The 24,718-nt window shown below is 41.5% G+C and overlaps 1 protein-coding gene across 1 annotated transcript in view; it reads left to right on the top strand.

Annotated features, from left to right (window-relative positions):
- The first annotated feature begins 2,846 nt into the window (after positions 1-2,846).
- LOC113113440 (X-linked interleukin-1 receptor accessory protein-like 2) overlaps positions 2,847-24,718 on the top strand; it is a 188,188-nt gene continuing 166,316 nt past the window's right edge. Inside the window, exons 1-2 of the mRNA XM_026279625.1 lie at positions 2,847-3,184; positions 23,820-23,918. Of these exons, the coding sequence (XP_026135410.1) occupies positions 23,837-23,918 (82 nt within the window). The 5' untranslated portion in view covers positions 2,847-3,184; positions 23,820-23,836. The remainder of the gene's footprint in view (positions 3,185-23,819; positions 23,919-24,718) is intronic.

The raw sequence follows: 24,718 nt of genomic DNA, 5'->3' as shown, positions 1-24,718 counted from the left end.
CACTGCCAAACTTCAAATCAGTACTCAAAACCCACCTGTTCAAACTAGCTTTTCCCTAAACCCTTGTTGTTTTGTTTTGTTTTGTTTTGTTTTGTTTCCCCATGTGAAGCGTCTTTGAGTGTCCAAAAAAGCGCTATACAAGTTTGATGTATTATTATTATTATTATTATGGTAATGTGTTTAGCGTGCATATCTTTTTCATCGCTTATACATATTTCTGCCTTGTATGGTGATTATAATTCACATTGGATCAAGTTATTTCAAACACTCGCTGCTGACTGAAAGAGAGTTTTGAGCTCAACTTATTTAAAAAAAAAAATTAAACGAGACGACAGATAAAATGTTACTTAATACACGATTGTGATAGAGAATAAGGAGCTGACGTCTGATTTCTCCAAGCGGTCTTATTTACCATGTTTACTATGGTAACGTTAATGTTTAGCGTGCATAGTCTTTTACATCGCTTATAAATATTTCTGCCTTGTTTAATGATTATAATCCATATCGGATCAAGTTATTTCAAACGCTTGCTGCGAACTAAGAGTGAGTTTTGAGCTCAACTTATTTTAAAACGTCTTTAATGCTGCTGTTATAGCTGTTATCTCTCTGAAATGATCCGCGCTGACGCTCTCCAGACACGGAGAAACTCCGCCTTTGTTCATAACCCCTCCTCTAGCCCCAGCTGGCCCGCTTTGGCCCAAGGTTTTCGTCGGGCCAAAAACCCTGGCCGTTGGCCCCGAGGAAGCCCCGGCGAGGCACGATCAAGCCCCGGAAGTGACAGTGGGAACGCGGCTGGCCCTGGCACGCACTAGCACGCCCGGTCCTAGCTCGATAGTGGAAACACGGCTAGTGGCTCCACTGTGATGTGATTGGATCTGATTGATGATGTTTGTCTGTGATCGTTTCATGTGATAAACCCTGCCTCTTCATGTGTTCATGTGTGTTCAGCTTTCATTAATCAGCCTGAATAAACACTATGTCATTAATGGGAAGACTCATTTAAAAAAAAAAAGTAAATATCTCATACTTAGATTGTTACTGCATTGATATATTATTTTGGAATAAGTTTAAAATGCTTAAACTTGATTAAATTCATTCATGGCTTTAATAAACAGAATATTGATCACATTGTTCTTTTTTTTTTTTTTTTGTGGCTATGTAAGTAATGTTTATTTAATGAAGAAAATGTGATTGCAAGTTTATATTTGATTTAAAAACAACAATTACTTTGTCTCCTGATTTCAGAACACCACAGGTACAGTATGTATGTATATATATATATATATATATATATATATATATATATATATATATATATATATATATATATATATATATGGCGTAACTAAAAAATAAAAACTTAAATAAATACAAATATTCAATACAATATAATGCCACAAATCACTATTTTCCAGAGAGAAATTAGATCAATGTTAATGTTAAAACAGTTTTGACTATTTTACTACTCTGTAAAACCTGACAAGTAACTTAACCCAAACCGTAAACAGATATCCTTAAAAACCTGACCTGAATTAGGATTACTCAACCGGTTTGAGTTAAGTTACTTGTCAGGTTTTACAGTGATATATTTCACAAATGTTGATATTTAATTCAATTCAATTCAAGTTTATTTATATAGGGCTTTTTAGGATACAGATCATTGCAAAGCAATTTTACAGAAAATTCAGTCTCTATAATATTTAGTAATAGCTTATCAGTGGTGACTGTGATATTTAGCTAATAGCATTAAAAAAGAAAAGAAAAAGAAGAAGAAGAAGAAGAAGAAGAAAAGGAAGAGCACAACCAAATCAAATCTTACATTTAAAACATTCAAAAGTTTCTGTGCACACTTAATTTATGAGCAGTGTTGCTTTTGTGAAACATGTTTTGTGGAAGCATTATTTTATGTTAGCATGAATGTGGTTTTATGAACATGAATTTGTGTTCATTCAATTGTGTTAATGTTTTATTATATAATGTTATATAATATAATGTTATTGTTATTTGTTCATTTCTTTTTGATTGGATATCATGTCTTACAAGAACAGGAATGCACCAACCCAAACATGTACTGACCAATAAAACTAAAAGTTGCTGTGTTGTTATAAATTTAATAATAATAATAATAATAAAATAAAACATGTATTTATTATCTATGTTTTTAATTTAGTTTAATATCTGTGTTTTTTATTATTTTCTGATTTCTTTAACCTTTACCTTTCAGAATTGATTATGTTTTTTTAATATTTAATGACAGATCCTAAAATACCAATATTTTATTCGTATCACCACAGGGAGGCGCCAACAGTAAAGTGCTGCAACATGAGTCTGTGAGCGCTGATTCTATACATATAAGATTCAATATCTTATTTCAGCGTGTTCAGAACAGATATAAAGACCTAAGTGTTCTGTGTATAAAAGTGATTCAGTAGTATAAAGAAAAGTGAAACGGACTGAGTGGCTCAGGACTGAAGAACGAACGCTCCACACTCAAGCAAGAGCTCCGACACGGTTAAATGAATCGGTTCGCTCGGGCGGTCTGTTTAAATGACTCAGTGAAGCCGACTCACTGAATCATTTGAAGAAGAGTTTCTAGAAGTAATTCAGCGTGCCATGTTGCAGTACAGTTTTAATCAAATACAACTGTTCATCACTCTGTTTACGATTACGTTATTGTCTTCCCGAATCAATCGTGTTATGGTGTTACTCAACTGTCGAGTCATTCACAAATGCTGCGCGAATCGGTTCGAATAAATCACTGAAAACTCAGTTCAAAAGATCATTCGTTCGCGAATCGGACAGCAATATTGTAAACTGCATTCCTATTAGGATTAATATGGTAGTGTGTGCCGGTCTGAACGGGCTCTGTTACTGAACTCTCCATCTATCATCTGATTCCTGACTCGAGTGAGGAGCTGCTCTCCACAGACAGAGCAGTTCAGTTCAGTTCAGTTCGGTTCTCCTGCAGGTGCTGACAGAGATGAGAGGATGTCCAAACTAACAGCTCGAGCAGATCATACATGACCACCAGCAGAGATCTCTCCAACTGCTTCGATATTCACTCTTGATCTCAGTTCCTCCGCGGTTCTGCTCGTGTTCAAGCACATCTTCATGAAGTACATCTGATTTAAACTCGAGGAAATACACCAGACATCTCCGGTTCATCTGAGGCGCTCTGAAAACAGTAAGTTGACGGAATGAAATGATTTGATCTTGATTATACGGTATGATGATTTTAGTTAGCCCTGAGGAGTTACACAACTTTACTCTCTGTGATAAATGCGTGTGTGAAGATGTACAGTTTGAGGACCATCAGAAGAGTCACCATGGTAACCACCGACAGACGGCACTTTGTTGTTTGATTATTGTTGCGCTGTAAATATCCGGTCACTGTAAATACATTTGTGAATATATATGTTTACTTTGTTGTTCAGTGGTGGTTACGGTTTAGCCACATTCTGAAAGCTACTTAGAATAATTTTAGGAACAAAAGGCCTGCAAGTATCTTCTAGTATCATGCTCTCATCAGGTGACATGCATCTGGAGATGTTCAGCACGTGTTCTTCTGATCTACAGATGCAGATGATCATCATTTCTCTCTGTAGCTTTGACCCATGTGTCGTTTCTCTGTCTCTGATGTCTAGGAGGATGTTAAAGGTGACGGATGAAGCTTTATAGATGAAGATTTGGAAAGATTTTGAGATAATTTAATATTGACCAAATCAGTCAATAATATCTTATACATTTTGGGTTAATGTTAAACTTCTGGGCCTTTTTGAATCTTGTGTGTATGAGGGTGTTCCCCCTGACACACACACACACACACACACACACACACACACACACACACACACTCTCTCTCTCTCTCACGCACGCACACACACACACACACACACACTCTCTCTCTCTCTCTCAATCTCTCCCCTCTCTCTCTCTCTCTCTCTCTCTCTCACACACACACACACACTCCCTCTCTCTCTCTCTCTCTCTCTCTCTCTCACACACACACACACACACACACACACTCCCTCTCTCTCTCTCTCTCTCTCTCTCACACACACACACACACACACACACACACACACACACACACTCCCTCTCTCTCTCTCTCTCTCTCTCTCTCTCACACACACACACACACACGCACACACACACACACACTGCAGTGTGAATACTTGCCTGGGCAGTATATGGAGTTATATCAGTGAACTGTGTGGTATGAATATACAGTGATCAGATTCGAGGCGAGTGCGTCTGATGAATAAAGTGAGTGAGCTGCTGCGGGACAGTGTTTATTTCAGATGTGTCCTAAACACGAGAGATGCTTTATATGAAGGGCTTTATAATAAGTGTAGTGTAAAGCGGTGGTCCCATCAGAAGCCCTGCTGACATGACTTACATTTCACAGCTATATTCTCCATCCATCAGGTTAGAACGTCTCTGAAATATTTCATTTTTGCTGTCAGGAGAGGATGAGTTTTCTATGTGTGAGTCTTCTATAAACTTATACAATAATTCTGACTAAAATATACATTATACCATATATCAGAATTCCATCAAAAAATACCAAATTATGATTTTTTATTTTGGCTTTAGCTTGAATAAGTTGTTTAGAATAGAGTCTCTGGATTCCAGTATTTTCATGTAAAGTTGATGAAGTTAAATCTAGCAGAGGTCTTGGCTCAGAACAGAAACTGAGCATCCATGACTGAGTTTACCCCACTGCATCATCCTGAGGTTTAATTAGCTCTGACAAAATATTGTACATGATCTAAAGACTGAAGTGAGAGCGGTGCTAATGGATCGTTCTCTGATGTACAGAAGCACTGCTTGATCTTCTCTTCAGGAACTCGAGTTGCGTCGAGAACGATTGGGGAACGCCCCCAGCGTGGCGTCTCTGAATCATGTGTGTAATCAGTCCAATGGATGGGCGAGACGTCATAGGCGGGTGACGTCAGAGACCTATCGCTTCCTCCGAGGAGGTTGATGTGGTGAACGTCGCTGAGGATTCGCCCCCTCAATCGCCCCAGTATGAGGAGCTTTTGGAGGTGGTTACTCGTGCTGTGGCCAAGTTAAACATCGAATGGCCAGCCGAGAAAAAGGCTGAACCGCAGAAAAGTAAACTTGATGAGCGTTTTCTGCGAACTAGGCCGCCACCTCAGCGCCGAAGCCTGCCCTTTTTACCCGATTTGCACGCTGAGGTGTGTAAATCGTGGGAAAAACCCTTCTCGGCCCGCGTCTTCATCCCCGCTTCTGATCACTATGGCAGCATAGCGGGGATGAATGAGCGCGGTTATAAGGCGATGCCCCGGGTTGAACAGACGCTCGCGAGCTATCTGTCTCCCGGCGCGGCATCGTCATTAAAGGCTCCGGCGCTGCCCTCCAAGCCACTGCGCACAACATCAGCGCTGGTGGGCAAGGGGTACTCGGCAGTGGATCAGGCTGGTGCGTGTCTGCACACCATGGCGGTGTTACAGGCGTACCAAGCCGATCTGCTGAGAGATTTAGATGAGCAAGAGCACGTGAGATCTGAGGATATTACGGAGCTCATGGCAGCAATGGTAGCAGCAGAGAGACATTTGTGGCTCACCCTGTCTGACATGAAAGAGAAGGACAGGGTTTGTCTCATGGACGCCCCGCTTGTGTCCTCGGGCCTGTTCGGCGACGCTGTTAATTCTGTCGTCGACAGGTACCAGGAGGCTCGCAAGCAGGCGGCGGCGTTCCAGCTGTTCCTCCCACGTCGCTCTCTAAATCCGGAGGCTGCCGGGCGGTGGCAGCCTTCGCCGAGTACCAGCTCCTCATACAGGGAGGCACAAAAACAGAGTGTCGCCTCACGTGCTCCTCCAGCTAAGCGGAGCTGTGGGTCCAGATGACGCTCTGGGTCGGGGGCCTCTAAGCCGAATCTGCGGACCGTACTTAAGGCTAAGAGGTATTCGGCCAATAAGCCCTGACGCCACTGGCCCGGGGCTTATGAGGGCAGTCCCCTCTGTGGTGCAGCGGGTTACACCGCATTACACGGTGTCCGTCTCGCCTCAGTGCCCTCAGGAGATCGTTCTGCCAACCCTGCCGGAGTTACAGGGCGCAGCGGTCTCCCGCGAGCACCGCGCCCAGTTACCGCCCAGAAACGTAGCGGTGCTGAGTGGCTCGCAGCCTCCGCGGAGGTCTCTAGAGCGGTTAGTTCGGTTGTCTCCTGCCGGTCCGCCGTTACAGGGCACCGAGCTAGCCGTTCTGATTACACCAGAGGTCAGTCTCGAGAGACTGACTCCCTTAGTAGATTATTTAGCAGCTTGGAAACTACTGCCAAATGTATCTCAATGGGTCCTGCACACTGTAGAAAGAGGCTACACGATTCAGTTTGGTTCTCCTCCGCCTCGATTCAACGGGGTTTCACCCACGCTTGTGGGTCCCGAGCAGGCTCTGGTTATGGAACAGGAAGTGCACGCTCTTCTAAGGAAGGAGGCCATCGAGGTGGTCCCTCCTCACGACAGGGAGTCAGGGTTCTACAGCCGGTACTTCATTGTTCCAAAGAAGGATGGGGGGTTGCGTCCCATTTTAGATCTGCGGTTAGTGAACCGCTCAGTCAAGCGACTGAAGTTCAGGATGCTCACACTCAAACAGGTTGTGTCTCAGATCAGGTCCGAGGACTGGTTTGTCACGATAGATCTAAAAGATGCATATTTCCATATCTCCATCCTTCCCCCACACAGGAAGTTTCTGAGGTTTGCTTTCGGGGGCGAAGCGTACCAATATCGAATATATGAATTTCTTCACTGATAAAATAGATAACATTAGAAATACAATAGCGAATGTAGATTCTACAGCATCTAACACTTCAGTTTCATCCATCGCACCCAAACATAAACTGCAGTGCTTTACAACCATAGGACAGGAGGAGCTAAATAAACTTATCACTGTATCTAAACCAACAACATGTTTATTAGATCCTGTACCCACTAAATTACTGAAAGAGCTGTTACCTGTAGCCGAAGAACCGCTTCTCAATATCATAAACTCGTCGTTATCTTTAGGACACGTCCCAAAACCATTCAAGCTGGCGGTTATCAAGCCTCTTATTAAGAAACCAAAACTAGATCCTAGTGTACTGGCAAATTATAGGCCTATTTCAAATCTTCCATTTATGTCTAAAATTTTAGAAAAAGTTGTGTCTGCTCAATTGAGCACCTTCCTGCATAAAAATGATCTGTATGAAGAATTTCAGTCAGGTTTTAGGCCCCACCATAGCACAGAAACTGCACTTGTTAAAATTACAAATGACCTGCTCCTTGCGTCAGACCAAGGCTGCATCTCATTTCTAGTCTTACTTGATCTTAGTGCTGCGTTCGACACCATAGATCATGACATACTCATAGATCGATTACAAAACTATACAGGTATTCAAGGGCAGGCTCTAAGATGGTTTAGATCCTACCTGTCCGATCGCTACCATTTTGTTTACTTAAATGGGGAGTCATCTCATTTATCATCAGTAAAATATGGAGTGCCACAAGGATCCGTCCTAGGTCCCCTTCTATTTTCAATATACATGTTGCCCCTTGGTAATATTATTAGAAAATACGGAATTAGCTTCCACTGTTATGCTGATGATACTCAGCTATATATATCAACGAGACCAGATGAAACTTCCCAATTATCTAAGCTAACAGATTGTGTTAAAAATGTAAAAGATTGGATGACAAAGAATTTTCTCCAATTAAATTCGGATAAGACGGAGATATTAATTATTGGACCAAAAAACACTACACAGAATCTTGTAGATTACAATCTGCAACTAGACGGATGTACTGTAACTTCCTCTACAGTCAGAAATCTGGGTGTTATATTAGACAGCAATTTGTCTTTTGAAAATCATATTTCCAATGTTACAAAAATTGCATTCTTCCATCTTAGAAACATTGCCAAGCTACGAAACATGTTATCTGTTTCTGATGCAGAAAAGCTAGTTCATGCATTCATGACCTCTAGACTGGACTATTGTAATGCACTTCTAGGTGGTTGTCCTGCTTCTTCAATAAACAAGCTACAGGTCGTCCAAAATGCAGCAGCGAGAGTCCTTACGAGGTCAAGAAAATATGATCATATTACCCCAATTTTACAGTCTCTCCACTGGCTACCTATTAAGTTCCGCATCAGTTACAAATTATCATTACTTACCTATAAGGCCCTAAATGGTTTAGCTCCAGCGTACCTAACTAGCCTTCTACCACGTTACAACCCATCACGCACCCTAAGGTCACAAAACGCTGGACTTTTGGTAGTTCCTAGGATAGCAAAGTCCACTAAAGGAGGTAGAGCCTTCTCACATTTGGCTCCCAAACTCTGGAATAGCCTTCCTGATAATGTTCGGGGTTCAGACACACTCTCTTTGTTTAAATCTAGATTAAAAACACATCTCTTTCGCCAAGCATTCGAATAATGTATCTTTTTAATTGTGAGTGTAGTTGCATCTGATCAAAGGTGCATTTTTATTCATTAGCTTGGGTTAAACTAATTTTACTTTGTTGGATCAGCAGCTATGCTAATGATGTCTGTATTTGTTTCTATGTTTTGCCACGGGATTCACATCCCGTGGTAACTAGGATTTACACAAGCTCCAGTCTGGATCCAGAACACCTGAGAAGAGATGATGCTGACCCTCAGAGGACCTCAGATGATGCTAACCCTGAATGAACAAACAGAACTAACAATTATTCCTAAATGTGTGACTTAATCATATAATAACTTAATTAATAATATTGATAGTTCATCGTCTAGCTGACTACGTCTTGTATTATTATTATTTTTTAGTTTTTCTAAAATCCTGTCAAATGTGCACAAACTACTAGCTACTACTAAATATTGTAGAAACATAATTTTCTGTAAAGTTGCTTTGTAACGATTTGTTTTGTAAAAAGCGCTATACAAATAAACTTGAATTGAATTGAATTGAATATCGAGTACTTCCCTTTGGCCTTGCACTCTCACCCCGCACTTTCACGAAGTGTGTGGATGCACCTCTGGCTCCGCTACGACTCCAGGGCATCCGCATACTGAACTATATAGACGATTGGTTGATCTTAGCTCAATCAGAGCAGATGGCGGTTCGGCATCGAGATGTCATTCTCGCCCACATTAGAGAGCTGGGGTTAAGACTGAACGCCAAGAAAAGTGTGCTTTCTCCATTACAGAGAACCACTTATCTGGGCGTGGTGTGGGATTCGACCATGATGCAGGCACGCATGTCACCTGCTCGGATCGAGTCGATCCTCGCCGCAGTCGCGAGAGTGAGAGAAGGCCAGTCACTCACTGTCAAGCGGTTTCAAAAACTGCTGGGTCTGATGGCAGCTGTGTCCAACGTGATACCTCTTGGCCTGCTGTACATGAGACCCCTACAGTGGTGGCTCAAGACCAAGCAGTTCTCCCCGAGGGGAAACCCACTTCGCATGATCAAGGTCACGCAGCGCTGCCTACGTGCCTTGGATATGTGGAGGAAGCCTTGGTTCTTGTCTCAGGGCCCGGTGTTGGGAGCTCCTTGTCGCCGCGTGATGCTAGCGACGGACGCGTCCCTCACCGGCTGGGGTGCGGTAATGAGTGGCCACCCTGCCCGCGGTCTGTGGAGTGGTCGCCATCTGACATGGCACATCAATTGCCTAGAGATGCTAGCGGTCTATCGAGCATTGAAATATTTCCTCCCAGACCTGAGAGGTCACCATGTGTTGGTGCGCACCGACAACACAGCGGTGGTCTCTTACATCAACCACCAAGGAGGTCTGCGCTCACGCCGTCTAAACAAACTAGCGTACCAGATCCTTGTGTGGGCCCAGGACAAATTTCTCTCGCTCAGAGCGGTTCACATTCCTGGGCATATGAATATGGGAGCAGACATCCTGTCGAGGCAGGGCCCGAGGCCCGGGGAATGGCGGCTTCACACCGAGGTGGTGAAGCAGATATGGAGAGTTTTTGGCCAGGCTCAGGTGGACCTGTTTGAGACTCGAGTGACATCGCACTGTCCCCTCTGGTTCTCTCTGACTCATCCAGCTCCACTGGGGCTGGACGCCATGGTACAGACGTGGCCGAGGCTTCGTCTGTACGCCTTTCCCCCGATTGCTCTGCTCCCGGGAGTTCTGGAGAGAGTGCGCCGGGACGGAGTCCGGCTGCTGTTAGTAGCCCCGTTCTGGCCGGGACGAGTATGGTTCTCGGACCTGATTTCCCTCCTAGACGGCTCTCCCTGGGAGATTCCTGTCAGGAGGGATCTCCTCTCACAGGCGGAGGGCACCATAGTCCACCCTCGCCCGGAGCTGTGGAAGTTATGGGTGTGGCCCCTGAGGGGGCACAACTAGTAGCTTCCGGTCTCTCAACTGAGGTTGTTGAGACCATCCTCCAATCCAGAGCTCCCTCTACGAGTAAACTGTATGCCTTGAGGTGGAAACTTTTCACTTCTTGGTGCAGAGACCGCCAGCTCGACCCAGTTAACTGCCCGATTGGTACAGTGCTGGAGTTCCTGCAGGCCCGTTTCTCCGCAGGGTTGACCCACTCCACCCTGAAGGTTTACGTATCGGCCATTGCGGCCTACCACGCCCCTCTCGGTGGCCAGTCAGTGGGCAGACACCCTCTTGTTACACGTTTCCTCCGCGGTGCGCTGAGGCTGAGGCCTCCAGTACGTTCTCGTGTCCCCAGATGGGACCTGGCCGTGGTGTTAGAAGCTCTCTGTAGGCCGCCCTTCGAGCCTATTGAGGAGATCTCCGATCGCCTTCTCTCTATTAAAACTGTCTTCTTGTTGGCAATTTCTTCTCTCAAGAGAGTTGGGGACCTGCAGGCCCTCTCTGTGGCCCCTTCTTATATAGACTTTGCGCCCGGTCTGGCTAAAGCTTTCCTTTACCCTCGTGCGGGGTATGTCCCTAAGGTTCCCTCCTCTACACCACGGCCTGTCGTACTCCAGGCCTTCAGTCCTCCTCCCTTCAGGGAGCCAGACCAGAAGAAGCTTAATTGTATGTGTCCAGTGCGAGCATTGGACACATACGTCCACAGAGCTGCCCTGTGGAGAAGGGCGGACCAGTTGTTTGTTTGTTATGGTCCCCCTAAGAGAGGTCTTCCTGCTACTAAACAGACCCTCAGCCGGTGGATAGTAGATTCTATTTCTCTTGCATATGAGTCCTCTGACCTCCCCTCTCCCCTGGGGGTCAAGGCTCACTCCACTAGAAGTGTGGGGGCCTCCAAGGCCTTCCTAGCAGGTGTCTCTATGCATGATATCTGCGAGGCTGCGGGGTGGTCCACGCCCTTGACCTTTGTAAGATTTTACGGTCTAGATTTACGAGCCGCTCCAGGCCCCTCTGTTCTCTCGTCCTAGTTGTGCAGTTTCCCACACTGGCAGAGATTTGTAAGTCTGGCGGCGTGGGCATTCTCGTTCCCCAATCGTTCTCGACGCAGCTCGAGTTCCTGAAGAGGAACGTCTAAGGTTACGTATGTAACCCTGGTTCCTCGAAGGAACGAGACGCTGCGTCGCAGTGCCACACTTCCGGCATCTCTGGCCGGCGCTTGCTTCATCCTTTGAGGCTGGTGCCGGCTGTGTTTCTCCGGCTTTTATGCTTCCTGGTCTCTGACGTCACCCGCCTATGACGTCTCGCCCATCCATTGGACTGATTACACACATGATTCAGAGACGCCACGCTGGGGGCGTTCCCCAATCGTTCTCGACGCAGCGTCTTGTTCCTTCGAGGAACCAGGGTTACATACGTAACCTTAGACGTTTTTGTAGTCTTTATCAAATCAAAGTCCTGTGTTAGGATAGTTAGTTTGTGTGTGTGTGTGTGTGTAAATTTTCATTATTTTATTTTCACTATTAACAAACCTTCAAAGTGATTTTTTTTTAGAATCACCAAAAAATGACAGTCATAAAAGTCCATTTTCTGAAGAACTGTGTTTGTACAGAAGCAAAATCACGGAGCAATGTGCATCTTTTCCTCCAGAACTTTTCTTAATATTTATAATAATAATAAAAATAATCACAATATAGCTATATTTTATTTTATCTTTATTAAAAATTAGAACAAAGATACACATAAACAGTAGTAAATATAATATAAAAAAGAAACAAATGAAATAGTGCGTTACTTTTTTCATCGTACATCTAAAGAACAGTATTCAAGGAAGCAAATAGTGTGTTCATCACAAATAAACTGAAACTACAGAAGCAGTTTAATCAAGAGCGATTACTTCGTTTCTTTAGTTAGATTAATATTAATAAGACAGACTATATACTGTAATGCATGAATCTAGTGTAATGTTACCCATCAGATGTTTCCCCAACAGTTCCCCAAACGTTCATATAACACATAACAGATTATGTTTGCGTCAATACCTTCTGTGTAAATGTGTATATTTATCGGGATCGAGCACTTTTATAATGACAGCATGAGAAGCGAGTGGAGAAAAGCTGTTCCTCTCAGAAAACATACAAATAAAGGTAACTGAACATCTAAAACTAGTATTTGGAGCATTGGGATCACTAGATGAGGGCTGAATGAACTACTATTTGTGAAAAAACCTCAAAATCAACATTTCTCACTTATTTTTTTGGCCTGTAGCTCAAAATGAGCTCGTGCACATTCCCACTCACAGGTCAGATGCCTTCAATGGTTTATTAAAGAGGTGAATCCAGCCCAAGATGGGCAGAAGTGTGACTCTGCAGATGTGCTTCTGTCAATATTGTAAATACATATTTGTTATTCCGTTTAAAATTGTTGTCTGTCTCATCTTAATGCATGTTAATTTGACCAATGGGGCCGAACATTATAACTGTAGCAAGATTGGAGTCTCCATCTAAAATCAAAGTAGCACTCTTATTTTAATCTCATCTTGGATGGTTTGTCTGATTTTGACCATGTGACAAAAAGTGTTGGTATTGAAGTTCAGTCAAACCGTTCTTGAATAATGTCTCAACACATTTGATGGAACATGACTGAATGTGAGGCTACATGTCAACAACATTAAGTGTATTTAAACCAAACTTTATGTGTGTTATCCATTGTTAAGTTTGACATCACGCGTAGAATCGCTCCAATCAGATACCACGAGAAAACAACAAAAGCTGCTAATATACACTCACGATGTGATATAATACTACCAAAAAAAAAATTATAGTCCTAACCTTTAACCCTCTGCAGTCAATTAATGCGTATACTCGTCATGAGTCATTTTCTCCTGATAAGTCAAAAAAGAACTTAAATTACACTTTCAGTTTTAATTGTAAAGATAAGAGCAATACAACAATCGAATCTGTAAAGGGTCTACTTTTATTTGGATACAGACATAACTTTGTGCTTTTATAAAATAAAGATAACAAACAAGGTGTGCTGCCAGCAGCCTTTGTCTGTGCTGATCTTCATTTACAAACACGTCATTAAAATCAACTGTGTATATATATATATATATATATATATATACTAATCATATATATACTAATACCATACTAACAATATACAATGCACTATGGATTGATGAGCTGCTGGTTCATGAATATTAATCACGTTGTCAGCGTTCAGTCGAACTGATTTGCTGAAATCAAAACAGGGATGGTAATAGACGAGGGCCAGCCAATGAAATTGCCATTTGTGCATTAGCCTCGCCCACTACCGGAGAAACCAGCATATCTTCTGCTTGTTCTAAAAAGCTGAATTATTCTAAATGACCTCCATTATTTTACAGGAGAAGACAACAGATAATATAGTTTACATGTAGCGTGTTGATTCAGCGTGGTAAGACTCTCTCTCTCTCTCTTTCTCTCTCTCTCTCTCTCTCTGTGTGCATGTGTGAGAAACAGCGCTGTCAGTAAAGCGACGGCGAGTCGAGCGTCTCCACACAGAGTTTACAGAGCGTCAGGTGTGCTGTGCGTCCACTGAGATGAAGTGAAGAGTACAGATCTCTTGATGGAGAGAGAAACTCTGAAGCGCTCAGTCAGTGTCCTGTCTTGTGTCCTGTACGGTCCAGTGATCAGTCAATGACTAGCACAGAACAAGGTGGATTTGTCATGTTTATAGCAAATAGGCCCCATGAGTTTGGCCGAGAGATATATAAACTACTGTAAATCTTCTAAGGCTTAGGTATTTTTTATGTTAAAATTCTCAGTATGTTCTTGTAGATGCTAATGGCATCACCTTTGCCACAATATTTCAATAAAGTGCCTTAAAAGTGATGTAATTCTGATTTGACTGTGTTGATGGTGGCTGTGGTGTGATGTTTGTGGAGAGCTGATGCTGCTTTCCTTCGGTTTATTCTCACTAACACAAGCTGAGCGTCTCGGTGTGGTTAGAGTGGGCTCCTGTGATGTGATTAGAGCTGGTTTAATAGAGCTAGCAATAGCATGCTTCTCCAGTGAACGTCTGTCACCTTACTGCCCCATACTGCCTGAACACAGCTCAACCCAACACATGCTGAGTGTTCATCAGGGACCCACAGCACGACGATTGGAAACACACTCAAATAATATAGGAATATAAAGAAAAGTCAAGGATGAGATGACTTCAGTTTCTGCTGTAAAGCAGCTCCACAGAAGACAACAGCAATCTCAGTTCAGTTCAGTTCAGTCTGGATTCAGTTCACTTCAGTAACCGTTCCAATGTTGTGATGTTCATCAGTTATAAAACTAGCACTTCAGACTCAGCTCATTTGAAGGTTTTCTTCTCATCCAATAGTGTGAGATGAATAAATAAATAAAAACAACTTTTTAACCCCAGCTAGTCAAGCCAAAGGTGACAGAAATAAAGAAACCAGACTCAGTCAAGGACCAGATCTCATCTGACCAACTGAATAACACATCTACAACATGTGATATTAGCTATAAATCATGACTTCTGTTGCTTATAGCATTCATATGACAAGCTTGTTAAAAACACCTCTGGTTTGGACTGCTCATTTACTGAGCTCAACTAGATGTTTAGTTTCCATTGAGTATAGGATCTCTTATCTTCAGAAAAGAGGTTAATTATTCCATTATATCTCATTACAATTAGAGTAATATGCAGGCAGCACAAAAAGACAGCCTTTGAAGAGTTTTAAAGTTGATCAGTGAGAAGCAGCACACAATCAGACGACCACAGCCTGTCATTTTCTTCTCCAGGGGAAAAATATATTCTTAAGAAAATATCTGAGGACTTGCACTTCTCGTGAACGCTTTCAAATTTCTTAACCTCTTTCTGTGAATCCTGCCCAGACCTATAATCAGTAATATGTAAAATCAGCACCCAGTTCTCCAGTAATGAGGCTCATATGTGTTTAGCACTTGATGGCTTCAGAGGCATGGCTGAGATAATTACAACAGTTGCCATATAATCATCCTGGCTACTACTCCACTGACTGACATCTCTAATAGTACACGTTCAGGGATTGACTGTTAGTGCTGCTCGCGGTTCGAGTAGTGTTAAAGCTTTAGGAGGAGTAGCAGTTCCAAAATTTTGGGTCAGAGGAATAAGAAGAAGAAGAAGAATAAGTTTAAATAGGATTTCAGTAAGTTGGCTTTCCCAAGCCAACTTAATTATTTTGTGGGATAATTAAATATATTCTAAATAAACTACAAACATAAAATTATATACATTTATTTTGTTCTCACATTCTTTCTTGTAACTCCTCACTCACAGTGACACAGCTGAATGAGAGGCTCATTATGCGGCTCATTATGCAGCTCATTATGCGGCTCATTATGCAGGGCTTTGTCTTCTCAGGTGTAAATCACAATGATATTCATGATAGTTGACGCCTACTCCCATATGACTTTTACCAACAAAAAGTGTCTTAGAAAATGTAAATCAATATATTGTTTTCTGTGAGTGAGTAAACAAGATGATTTTCACATAACTTAGAAAGAAAAAAGTTCTCAACAGTCCCGGGAAACAATGTTCTGCATGTGTTTTATGTCTTAATGTGCTCCATTTATGAGATGCTAACTCTAGGTGTGGGTGTGTTCGTTATATGAATGAATGAATGAATGATGCATTTAAATGTATAGTGCTTTCTTGTGTATTGTTGTACACCCAAAGTGCTTCACAATCATGTGGGGGCAGAGGTGTAGTGGTAAAAAAAGAGATGGGTAAACTATAAATTCTGGGTGACCACATCGTCACGGTAAGGTGGGCCACTGCTACCGGTGTATGTGTATCCTGATGACATCTCTATAGGCTATCATTTGATATTACTACCACAGTATCACTGGTTGTTCCCCAATATACTGTAGGTCACACAATCACTATTCAATTCATACATTAGTCTTAGTTCTTATTAAATAGACTCAAGAAGGAATAATAAGGTTGAAATCTATAAAGTTTACTAAATGATAAAACAGAGGAATATTTTTTTTAAAAGAGGAATAGAGAGGGAGGCTTATATCCAGGGGCTCCAATGCAATGCAAAAGCCCAGGAATGGTCCTTAAAGGGGGGGTGAAATGCTATTTCATGCATACTGAGTTTTTTACACTGTTAAAGAGTTGGATTCCCATGCTAAACATGGACAAAGTTTCAAAAATTAAGTTGTACGTTTGAAGGAGTATTTCTGTTCCAAAAATACTCCTTCCGGTTTGTCACAAGTTTCGGAAAGTTTTTTTCGAGTATGGCTCTGTGTGACGTTAGATGGAGGGGAATTTCCTTATATGTGTCCTGAGACACTTCTGCCGGAAGAGCGCGCTCCGTATAGCAGAGCACTGAGAGCACAACAGACTTCACTGATCAGAGCGAGAGCGTCGCCAAATGTCACAAAAGAAGTGTGTTTTTGGTTGCCAGGGCAAGACAACCCTGCACAGATTACCAAAAGAGAAACAGCATTAAGGGACCAGTGGATGGAGTTTATTTTTACAGAGCATCAACGGAGTTGTGCAAGTGTTTGTGTTTGTTCCCTGCATTTCGAAGATGCTTGTTTTACAAACAAGGCCCAGTTTGACGACGGATTTGCACATCGTTTATTTCTTAAGGATGATGCAGTCCCAACGAAAAAGGGTCACGATCGTGTGTTGGAACCGCAGGCGGTGAGTAAAACTGCTTCAAATATCTCTGCCTCCTTGTTAGTGCGTCCCCTCCCATGCCGGAGACCCGGGTTCGAGCCCCGCTCGGAGCGAGTCGTTGCTGCTGCTGCTCTCGTTCAGTTTCAGCCTCTGGATCTGATTCTGGATCATAAATAAACAGCTGAATCTGACTGTAAGCCATGGTTTGTTTTGGATGATGTTTTTTTCCTCACGGTAATGTCACAGCTTCCAAACGCTCTCAACACAAAAGCCTACTGGTGCTCGTGATTCTTTAGCTCCGCCCACACGTCACCCCTCCAGCCGGTCGTGTTTTTCCGGGAAAATTCGGTACAGACTATCTTTCTCTTATGAATATAATAAAACTAAAGACTTTTGGAGTTATGAAGGATGCAGTACTACTCCATAGGTACTCAAGATTAACAGGAGATTGAGTGAAAACGAGCATTTCACCCCCCCTTTAAATGTCTCGTTTTGTCCACAACTCAAAGATATTCAGTTGACTGAGGAGAGAAGACACTAGAACATATTCACATTTAACAAGCTGGAATCAAATATTTTTTTACTTTTGTCTTTCATATATTTTATCAGTGACACAGACTGCAATGACACAGACAGCTTCATTGCAGAAGAACATCCTTTTGGTCACGTGGTTCACGTGAGATGATTGACAGCTTTACAAACTAATGATATTGCCCTGATGTCATAGCTGACGCGAATCAATAAGAGTAGAGTAATCGTTAGCTTTGTTAGCCGTTTTAGTTCTTCAGATTGAATAAATCAATGTAAAATGAATAGAAATGTTATTCTGTATGACGAAATATTTTACAAACATGTCATAAAATTATTATCTCTTCAAATGTGCGCACCATTGGACTATAGCCCTGCCGGATCGTGGATATTGTATGTATACGAACACAAATAAACCGGAGATGAGTTGAATGGCTGCTGTATGAGTGATGATTTCTATTCAAAACAATGAACGTTATTATGATTATTATTAATTGCCAGATATCCATTTTTGAATCTTGATGCAGTCTGTTGCGTGTCGTTCATTTTGAACGAATCTTTAATATGACTCAGGACTATCGAGTTGTCTCAAAGAATGATTCGTTCATTTTGTGTTGACCGCACATGCGCATTACTGTGACGGCTAGTAAAAGAGGAGGAAGCAATTGCAGGCAATCAGATGAAGTTTATTGAAATTAGAGTCCAGAATGTTGGCAATGGGAAAGAAGGTCTACGGTGGCGTGAGAAGAGCTGGATGGTGAAGTCGATGGTGAAGGTGAAGACGGTCAAATGGATGAAACCAGGTACGGACCAGAACACTGACACGAAGACGACAACACGAACACAATCCAGCACACGAACACGGGAGACGGTAATCCAGCTAGGGAGCGGAGACATGAGTGAGGATCTGACAACAGACGGAGAGATGAGTGAGTTTATGTAGCTGAGTGGAGATGAGGATCAGCTGGAGCGAGACAATCAACACACAGGTGACAACAATCAACCAGACGAGCACATGGAGACTACGAGAGTACAAATACAAACACAAAACATGACACGGAGGAAACAATGGATTTCCTACCGTGACAATTACACAACATATGGGTTCTGAACAGGGGGCAAGGAACTCGACCGGAAGTTGAAGTGGGCCCGGTGCTGCCATCTTTTAGCAGAACTTCACTTGCGTTAGCATTCCCTTTGACTCCCATTCATTTTGGCGTCACTTTGACAGCGAATAACTTTAAATCTGAGGCATTTAAAGACTCCATTTGTCCATTATTTATTTCTAGAGATACACGACAATGTATAAAGGGCTCCATTACCTTCTATGTTACATTATGGCCCCGTATAAACAGTTTTTGTAAAAAATAGGCTAACGATTGCATCATAACCACTCGTCTCTCTGTCGCATTACCGTACAGACAGGAGGAGAAGCTCGCAGGCAATTAACTTAATATGGCGTACTAGCGTTACATTTTAAAATACTCTACAAAATAATTAATCAGAATACTTACTCCTGCTCACTCACGACAAAGAACTCCCCGCTCAAGCTCGCCGTCTCTGCAAGATTAACGATGGCAGTTTGCACGCACAGCTACTAGAAGATTTACATCTGTCAGACAGGTTGCTGACGTCATCAAGCTTCGTTTGAGTCAACGGAACAGCAGTGCTAAAAACCGCTAAAAATGGGCTTAAATTGTCTCAGTTGAGTTCCAATGGGGTCGCTGTGTCCATTTCTTTTACTGTCTATGGTTCTGAATCGACAGGTGAGGTCCGAGTCTTTTATTCTTCCTGTCAGTCCCATAGAGATGGGAAGAGAAAAGATTAGTTCATTTTGCTGATCGAGACTCAAAGATCCGAGTCAGTAAAATGAACCGAACACTACTTTCAACACCGCAAACAATTGGTCAACACTGCCAAGTTGCAGCGCAATATGAAAGACTTCGTCTTTAACAACAAACAACCTATGAAACTAATAATGAACAATATGAGACTAAAACGACATAAGCTTAATTTAAAATGTCAAAGGAACTGTAGGCTATTTAGTGGTGGATAAACTTAATTTAGAGGTGGATAAACGCACTTTGGAGGTGGGTAAATGCTATTTCCGAATTTTGGGAGGTGCGTAAACGGCGTTTACGTGCGTTTAGCCTCCACTACATCCCTGTGTGGGGGGGTATATCCTCAACCAGCAGCAGTGTGCAGCATCCACTTGGGTGATACGACAGCCACAGGACAACTGACCACTTGACTGACTTATTAAATTATACATTTATGAGTTAAACCTGAACAACCAGCCCAAAGACATTATAATTCTTTATGATTTCATTATAATATAGAGTTCTGCTAAGCAACATTCGAAGCATGAACAGAACAATTGGCTAGTGGGGGTTCAGTAAAAATTGCCAGACATAATGATTATTTGGTTGCTAATATTATTTTGAACAGAAATTAGTGGATACCAAAGAGGTTAAACTCTAAAAAATGATGCTTCTTGAGACACCAAAACAATGCTATGGTTATTTACCATTAATCTGTGTCAGTCATTGCACAAACAGAACAATGAAATAAATATGGTTGTTGCTCCTGAATCTTTACAGAATGTTTTAAATACATTAAATACACTCACAGCTGAAAATGGCTAACATGGTGTAGTTGAGAATGGATCACATACTGTATGCATTGCTGAGCAGATGTCAGCTAGAATAGGGCTCTCCATTCATGTGTGTGTGTGTGTGCATGGATTCGATGATCTTGTCAGGACACTCATATGTGGTTTTAATTTGTAGTATTGCCAGGGTTAGGTTAGGTTAAGTTAGTCACTTTCACTTATTTTCGGTTCTGTGTGTCTGTTGTGAGTTGTATCTGAAGCATAGGGTCAAGATCCTGTGACTTGTGTCTAGTGTAGTTTAGTAAAGATCCTGGCACATGTGTTCTGCTGGCCTCTTTCACAAAGCCTTTTAAATACATTTCAGTTCATGATAGATTGTGAACAGCTTTAACTTAAATTAATGTGTAGCGTTGCACATTGTACTTTTTACAAGTGACTAGTAAAGTTATGCATTACTTTTTTTTTAATTTACAAGAAAATATCTGTTACCTTTTATTATTATTTTTTTATTTTTTTTAAGTAACCAGTTACTTTGTTTTCCCATTTATTGACTGACGAGTCTCCTGTCCCCATATTGGGAGAAATCAGGAGTACAGAGGTGTTGTGTGGCCATGATGTCGTTCTAGATCAGGGTGTCAGTCTCAATCCTGCAGAGTTCTGGTCCAACCCTGCTTCAGCACACATTCCATGTAGTTTTCAAATAAGCCTGAAGGCCTTGACTAGTTGTTATCAGGTGTGTTTATTAGAATTAAATCTAAACTCTGCAGGGCTTTGGACCTCCAGGAATTGAGTTTGACTTTCCTGTTCTACACTAAATGTGAATGTGCATTAATTCATCCCACTCGCAAAAAAAAAAAAAAAAAAAAAAAAAAAAAAAAAAAAAAAAAAATCATAAAAAAAAAAAAAATATTAGCATATGGCACAAACCTGCAATAATAAAATAAGTTAAAATAATAACACAAATTTATCTAATCCCATTTAATTAACTAACGTCTTTGCTGATCCAGTTTAGAGGACTTTAGATAAACTAACAATTGTGCTTCATTTGTTTTTCTTTTTATTGCTGAAGAGTGTTGAATCGTCTTCTCCTGTGTTCTACTGTACAGACATGAATTTACTTTTCCTTCAGCCTGATGTTTATTAATTTCACTTTTTGGTGTGAAAAGGTTTTTACATTTTGATATAAATAGAACTTAAAATAATCAAGCCCTGCTCATATTTAAAAAGTAACACAAAAGTAATGCAAAAGTAACGTAATGCGTTACTTTCCATAAAAAGTAACTAAATAACATAATCACTGACTTTTTAGGGATTAACACAATATTGTAAAGCATTACTTTTAAAAGTAAGTTCCCCAACACTGCATGTACATCAGATGCACTTAGTGCAATCCTCCTGCTCTGGCTCCAGAGTAAAACAGTTGCTTTGTTTACATCGGTAACCACGGAAACGCTTTAAGTGCCACCTGCTGGCCGAGAGTGGATCTGTGTCTCGTTCAGCTCGTCTGCTGGTGTGTGCAGATATTTTTATATTTTCACAACACTCAAGTCAAACCATTCTGTTTTTGTTACAAAATTGAGAGAAACGTAATTGGTGAGTGCCCACCCACTGAGAAGGTGGTAGTTTTTCAAAAAGATGTAATAAACGATAATAATAATAAATTTCTTATTTCACTGTTACTTTATATATTTAGATTAAAGAACAAAACAAGTTTCTTCATTTTCTTCATTTTCCCTATAGGTTCACTCCATACACTTGTCAAAAAGATGATTGGTTTGACGTTTGTGAAGTAGAATTGGAAAGCATTGAAGTAAACATCAATCAGATCAATTCTTTAAAAAGTAAAAGTCTTCACTGAATCCGGACCAGACCTGCAGGTGATGGATCTCTCATCTGAGCCAAGCGTGTTTGAAGCATCATATTAGCACAGGTTCAGTGTTTGATCTGCTAAACACATGAACGCTGTGCTACATACTCTTCTCCAGCACACACTACGCTTCTGTGCTCCTCCATGTTTACTTTGAACACGAACCGACAGAGACACTTAATTATGAAGTTATCTGTGAAGCCCTATTGTCTCAGATGTAACTTCATTTAGTTCATGTGTGTTAATGCATTAACAATGAGCAATGTTTGTGTTACAGTGTGTACCTTTTAATTATGATGTATAATGCTTTAGACGTATTGTATATTGACCCTTTGTGCTGTATTTTCTGTTGGCATTTTTAGTTTTTGTAGACTGAACTTTGCTCACCTTATTTAATGTAGATTTCCAGCTACACCACTATCTGTGTGAATTTGTCATAACACGAACGGTGAAAGGTAATGCTATGAGTGTGAAGCAGCTGGAGACGACTCCGCTTGGGCTTAAAGTCTTCCTCCAACAGCTATGTTCACAAAGCAAACACTTGACCAAAAGGAATGAATAATTCTCAGTTTAGAGATTGGTATTCGTATGCTCTGGTGGTCATACGTCATATGTCTTAAATACAGGATGATTCTGTTAGACAGGAACCCTAGGTGTGGTGTGGCCTAAATACTGCTGTTCACAACCATGCAACTGTTATTAAACTTTAATACATGAAGTTTGCACAGTGAATAGTGACTGCAGAAATCAAAAGCCGAATCCCAGACAAACGAATAATACATAAATAAAGGAATAAATAAATGTAAAAATCTATGTAAATGTAAAAAAGTTGAACAATATTACATAATGTGAAGAGTAAAGGCCCAAATCCAGCCATTGCAAGCTGTAGAAGACTGTAGAGCGAGGCTGCATTGATCAGGTTTGTGTAGAAGTGAACACACAAGAGTTCGTGTGATGATGGAGTCAGTCCTGATTCACCTCAACACTGAAGTCACCGGGAACATTCCTCAGCAGTCAATGCTGCCTAAGCAGATGGAGACCATGTCTGATTTATTTGAGGATAGCTGTGTGTGTGGAGATCTTCATGAGTGATCAACTGTGCATCAGGAGATGGGCACCTGTACTGTAGAAGACTCAATGAGAGCATCTGCAAGCTCAGCTCCTGGAGGAAGTTTGGTGCAGAGAAGTTGTTCACTTATTGTAGATGTATTCTTTCCTGGGAAAGCTTTGAGAAGAAGTCTTTGAATTTTTCAGGAGATCCCCTAAAAGAGTGCTTAATGGGCTCTCGACTGTTAATAACGCACCCATAAACATGCAGCACGACTCACGCACGTACACATAACTTCTTGAAGCTTTTTACATCAGAAGCTCTCTGTGTAGCACACTTTCAGCAGTTTGCTTCAGTTTGTACAGCTGTCGTTTATTAAAGTACTTCTGCATCTGAAGCTTTTAAATCAAGTTTTCTACCACAGAGAAACTTTGGTCTAGAAGCATTTACTTGTGCATCACCTAGACTCTGTGGTGCTTTTAAAAACAGTTTAATAAATGCCACATAAAGCCTTTTTTATCTTTCCATAACCGCACACACATCTCTGGAAGAGTCATTTTCAGAGCATCAGTAGTGTGTAACGTGATCCATCATAAACATCTCAGCTAACAGATAAGATTGTGTTTGAATGATGCCAGATCAGTTAGAAGTTAGAGATGTGTTTAATGACTACATACAGTCATGTGACTGACAGAAAACTGTACACACTGACGTTCACTCTATGATCAAATCATATCAAAGCCACAGCCATTATTAAGGAATTCTTCTTCTGGTTTCTTCTAGCCGCACAGGACTGAAAGATGAAGCTGGCTGGATTCATGCTCCTCCTCGTCAGTTCAGCGGCCTCCATCAATCTCAAATACATCACCAAGAGGAACTCAGGTACTGTACTCAGTGTTGTGGAGGTCAAGCCTGTCCTGCTGTCTGGAGGAATGATGTTTTTATCACTGGGATTCAGTTTCGACTGTGGTTTTGATGCAGTTTCTCTGTGAAATGTTGTGCTCTCCACATGATCACATAACTGTTTTCTCCTGCTGCATTGTGTGTGTGTGTGTGTGTGTGTGTGTTTTTGTGGGGGCCGTGTGCATTCAGCAATTATGTTATCAGCACCAAACGGGCATTTATGTGGGCGGTAAAAACACACAGGCAATCTCGACTGTCAGGTTCTCACCCAGCCACAGATTTCAGAGTTTGGCATGTACGCTTTACTGTGCCACCAGACAAGCAGACGTGTTTCCTGTGTTTTATTATGCATTATTAACATGTGAGACGCTGGTTTATGGCAGTGTGTGTGTGTGTGTGTGTGTGTGATGCGGCTGTGTTAAATGTTAAGTAGTAGTGCTTTATTGTGCTATCATGACACCAGCATCACTGGAGTGTATGTTTAAGGATAAAGGATGAATGCATGTGCTTCTAACCTTGCGTTGCAGATTCTGATTCTGAGGTGTTGCATTTGCCAAAGGAAAGCTAATGAATGTTAAAAAAGAAGATGTAATGACACGTGAGGGATTTAATCATCACAAGTTTTATCTGATTAGGTTTAGAGTCAGAGTTTACAGTACAGCATCTTTACAGTAGTTTTCCTGCCATTGTCTGTGGTCATCATACATCATTGTCTGCACAAGTCAGAGATTAGCTAATACATGCTAACATTTCATACACACAGATCATATTTCATCACT

The sequence above is a fragment of the Carassius auratus genome, chromosome 14 (genome assembly GCF_003368295.1).
Source record: "Carassius auratus strain Wakin chromosome 14, ASM336829v1, whole genome shotgun sequence".
NCBI classification, from domain to species: domain Eukaryota; kingdom Metazoa; phylum Chordata; class Actinopteri; order Cypriniformes; family Cyprinidae; genus Carassius; species Carassius auratus.
Note: the sequence above shows the minus strand (reverse complement) of the source record. Positions and strands in the feature narration are given on the sequence as shown.